Source organism: Canis lupus, chromosome 21 (assembly GCF_048164855.1).
Source record: "Canis lupus baileyi chromosome 21, mCanLup2.hap1, whole genome shotgun sequence".
NCBI classification, from domain to species: Eukaryota; Metazoa; Chordata; class Mammalia; order Carnivora; family Canidae; genus Canis; species Canis lupus.
This window is the reverse complement of record NC_132858.1, coordinates 14694511-14699588: the sequence shown is the minus strand read 5'-3', so window position 1 is coordinate 14699588 and position 5078 is coordinate 14694511. Positions and strand designations below refer to the sequence as shown.

Genomic DNA, 5078 nt, shown 5'->3' with positions numbered 1-5078 from the left:
CTCTCTTTCTCCCCTCTCACTCACTCCCCCATCTCTGGTAATTTTAAGAAATAGACTTTCCTCAAACCAATACCTTAAGTGAGACATTTTGAGAATAATTTTTTTAAATAACAATGTTATGGTACCATGTTCCCAAATCTAATTTTCCTTCAATTTTCTTCATATAGATAATGCTACACTGTATTTCTCTCTTGTGAACTTCCCAGGTTCCATGGAAAATAATGTTACTGAGTTTATCTTCATGGGTCTTTCCCAAAATGAGAAAGTGCAACAACTATGCTTCTTTTTGTTCTTATTCTTTTATATGATACTCATGACTGGAAATTTTCTCATTATAATGACTATTCAAAGGAGTTCAAATCTCAACTCTCCCATGTACTTTTTCCTTAGCTTCCTATCATTTGTGGACATCTGCTATTCCTCTGTTACAGCTCCCAAGCTGATTATTGATTCCTACGCCAAAGTCAAGAGCATCTCCTTTGTTGGTTGTATGGCCCAGCTCTTTTTCTGCCATCTATTTGGCTGCACAGAGATCTTCATTCTCACAGTGATGGCCTATGACAGGTATGTGGCTATCTGTAAGCCTCTACGCTATATGACCATCATGGACCGGAAGGTCTGCTCCATACTGGTGGCAACCTGTTGGTTAGGAGGGTTTGTGCATTCCTTTATCCAGACCATCCTCACTGTACAACTGCCTTTCTGTGGCCCTAACCTAATTGACCACTACTTCTGTGATGTCCACCCTTTACTGAAGCTGGCTTGCATAGACACAAAAGTTGTGGGACTCATTGTGATAGCAAACAGTGGTATGATTTCACTGAGCTGTTTTGTCATTCTTGTTGGCTCTTACATTGTCATCTTGCTTTCCTTTAAGACCCGTTCATCAGAAGGGAGGCGTAAGGCCCTGTCCACATGTGCTTCTCACATCATAGTGGTGATCTTGTTTTTTGTCCCCTGCCTCTTCATCTACCTAAGGCCTTCCACCACTTTTACTGAGGACAAGATGGTGGCTGTGTTTTATACCATCATCACACCCATGTTAAACCCTCTGATCTATACCCTGAGAAACATGGAAGTGAAAAATGCCATGAAGAGACTGTGGATGGAGAAGTTGGTGGTCAGAAATAAGAGAGGCTCTGGTGTAAACCTCAATGGGATTGATATAGCTTCAGTTGTACCAGTTTCCAAAAGGATTGCTGGGAACAAGTCAGTAATCATCCCTTAAGCCTTATCCCATGAGAAACATTACAATATAGCATAGCCTTGGATTTGAAGTGTAAAGACTTAGTTTGAAGGGCCTATTATACCAGTTACTAATAGTTTGGCTTTAGGCAAAGAGATAGTCTCATTGCCCTGAGTGGATTAAATGTTTGGGCAAAAGGCATGAACAGACATTTCTCCAAAGAAGACATACAAACAGCTAACAAACAGATGAAAAAATGCTCAGTATCACTCAATATCAAGGAAATATAAATCAAAACCACAATGATATACCACCTCACACTGGTCAGAATGGCTAAAATTAACAACTCAGGAAACAACAGATGTTGGTGAGGATGTGGAGAAAGGAGAACCCTTTTAAACTGTTGGTAGAAATACAAACTGGTGCAGACACTCTGGAAAACAGTATGGAGCTTCCTCAAAAAAGCTAAAAATAGAGCTACTGTATGACCCAGCAACTGCACTATTGGGTATTTATCAAAAGGATACAAACATAGTGATTCAAAGGGGTGCATGCACCCCCAATATTTATAGCAGCAGTGTCCACAATAGCCAAACTGTAGAAAGAGCCCAGATGCCCATCAACAGATGAATGGATAAAAAGAATGTGGTAAAGAAATGGAGTTAAGTGATTTATCTGATAAAGAGTTCAAAATAATGCTTATAAATATGCTTACCAACATTAGGAGAACCATAAATGAACACAGTGAAAATTCAACAAAAAAGAAAATACTAAAGAGAAATCATAGAGCTAAAGAATACAAAAACTAAACTGAAAAATTCAAGAGAGGTTCAATACTAGACTACATCAAGCAAAAGAAAGGATAAGTGAACTCAAAGACAGGACACTGGAATTCATCTAAACAGGAGTAAAAACAAAAAAGAATGAAAAAGAGAGCACGCAGCATAAAGGACTTATAGGAAATCATTAAGTAGACCAATATTCTCATTATGGGGATCCCAAAGGAGAAGAGAGAAAGTAAGAGGCAGAATGCTTATCCACAGAAATAATGAAAACTTCCCTAACCTGAGGAAGTAAATAGACATCCAGATCCAGAAAACTCAGACAGTTCCAAATAAGATGCATCCAAAGAGATCCACACTGAGACACTTTATAATTCAGTTGTCAAAAGTTAAAGACAAAGAATCTTTAAAGCAGCAAGAGAAAAACAACACATTACATATAAAAGATCCCCAAAGATGACCAACACAGTTTTTCACAGAAACTATACAAGCCAGAAGAGAGTGGCATAATACATTCAAAGTGCTGGAAGAAAAAAAACTGCCAACCAAGAATACTCAACCTGGCAAAGATGTCTTTCAGAATCGAAGGAGAGATAAAGTTTTTCAGACAAGCAAAAGCTGAAGGAATCATCACCACTAGACCAGCCTTACAAGAAATGTTAAAGGGAGTTCTTCAAGCTAAACCAGAAGGACACTAATTAGGAACATGAAAACATATGAAGGTATAAATCTCACTGGCAAAGGTAAAATACAATTAAATTCAGAATATTCCAGTGTTTTAATGGTAGTGACTAAATCACTTATAATTCTAGTATGAAGGTTAAAAGACAAAAGTAGTAAAAATAACTATACTATACTTTGTTAATGGACACACAAAGTAAAAAGATGTAAACTGTGATATCAAAAACATAAAAATGGGGGAATAAAAATGTAGAGCTTTAGTATATATTTGAACTTAAGTTGGAATGAGCTTAAAATTGACTATTATAAACACAAGATATTTTATGTAAACTTCACAGTAACCACAAAGCAAAAACCTATAATGAATACACAAAAGAAAAAAAGAATGGAATCTAAGCACACCACTACAGAAAATCATCACAATAGGGAGCAAGACAAGAAGAAAGGAACAAAACAATTAAAGAGAGCCAGGAAACAATTAACAAAATGGCAATAGTTGTTAGTCCATACCTATCAATAATTAATCTAAATGTAAATGGACTAAGTTATCCAATCAAAGACAAGAGTGGCTGAATGGATTAAAAAACACAACCCAACTTAAGCTGCTTACAAAATTACCCCTCAGTTTTAATAACACACACAGACTGAAAGTGAAGGGATGGAAAAAAATACTCTGCACAAATGGAAACCAAAAGAAAGCAAGGGTAGCTATACTTATATAAATAAAATAGACTTTAAGCCAAAGACTATAATAAAAGACAAAGAAGGCCATTATATAATGATAAAGGAATCAACCCAACAAGAGTATATAACATTTGTTAATACCTATGCACCCAATATAGGAAGATCTAAATATACAAAGCAAATATTAAAAGACCTGAAGGGAGAAATAGACAGCAATAAAATAATAGTAGGGAACTTCAGTACCTCACTTTTGTCAATGGATAGGTTATCCAGACATAAAATCAATTAGAAAACACTGGAGTTAAACTACATGTCAGACCATCATGACATAACACACATTTACAGAACATTCCATCCAACAGCAAAAGAATACACATTCTTCTCACAGGCACATGGAGTATTCCTCAAGGCAGATCATATGTGAGACCACAGAACAAGTCTTAATAAATTTGAGAAGACTGAAATCCTATCAAGCATCTTTTTTTTACCACAATGGTATGAAACTAGAACTCAATTATGGAAGAGAACTGAAATATATGGAGATTAAATAATATGCTACTGAATAACCAATGGGTCAAAGAAATTAAAAGAAAAATTTTAAAAATATCTTGAGACAACAAAATAGAAACACAACATATCAAAACGTATGGGATGCAGCAAAAACACTTCTAAAAGTGAAGTTCATAGTGATAAATACCTACATTAGGAAAATAGAATGATCTCAAATAAACAAACCTAACATACCCAGAAAACTAGGAAAAGAAGAACAAACAACACTCAAAATTAGTAGATAGAAGGAAGTAACAAAGATCAGAGCAGAAACAAATGAAATATATACTTAAAAAATAATAGGAAAGATCAATGAAACTAAATAGTTTTCTGAAAAAACAAATAGACAAGCTTTTAGCAAGACTTAGGAAGAAAAAAAAAGACAGGATTCAGTTGAAAAGTAGAAAGGACAAATGATACCACACAAAAGATTATAAGAGACTGCTATGAACAATTACAGACCAACAAATTGGACAATCTAAATGTAACGGATAAGTTCCTACAAACATACAACCTTCCAAGACTGATCAGGAAGAAATAAAAAATCTAAACAAATTAATTACTATTACAGAGATCGAATCAGTTAGCAAAAACCTCCCAACAAAGAAACAACCTAAGTACCCATCAATGGTTGAATGGATAAGGAAGATGTTGTATATAAATACACAATGGAATATTATTCAGTCATAAGAAGGAAGGGAATCCTGCCATTTGCAACAACTTAGGTGGACCTTGAAGCATTTTATGCCAAATAAGTTAACAAATACTGCATGATATCACTTATATGTGGAAGCTAAAAAAAAGAAAAAGAAAAAAAGAAAAGAAGAAGAATTAAGTCAAATTCATGGAAACAGAGTAGCAAAGTGGTTGCCAGGAGCTGGTCTGGGGGAATTAGAGACGGGTTGAGAAAAGGAAATAAACGTTCAGTTTTAAGATAACTAAAACATGATGACTGTAGTTGATAACACTGTATTGGATCATTGAGATTTGTTAAGAAAGTAGTATTTAAATCTTCTCACACATACCCCTCCCCCCCAACTATGTGAGGTTGTGAGATTATGAATGAGTCAGTTAACTACATGGGGGAATCCTTTCACAATATATACGTATACATATATCAAATCACCATAATGTGCTGTTTAAATATCTTACAATTTTATCTGTCAATTATACTTCAATAAAGCTTCAATTTAAAA

The 5078-nt window shown here is 34.9% G+C and overlaps 1 protein-coding gene across 1 annotated transcript; it reads left to right on the top strand.

Annotated features, from left to right (window-relative positions):
- Positions 1–211: 211 nt before the first annotated feature.
- On the top strand, positions 212–1228 carry LOC140613597 (olfactory receptor 4S2-like). The gene has a single exon (XM_072792033.1). The coding sequence runs from the start codon at positions 212–214 to the stop codon at positions 1226–1228; it is 1017 nt and encodes a 338-aa protein (XP_072648134.1).
- The last annotated feature ends 3850 nt before the right edge of the window (positions 1229–5078 follow it).

Bases quoted from the DNA above. Each gene is read 5' to 3' on its own strand.
- LOC140613597 (XM_072792033.1), top strand. From the start codon at position 212: ATGGAAAATAATGTTACTGAGTTTATCTTCATGGGTCTTTCCCAAAAT.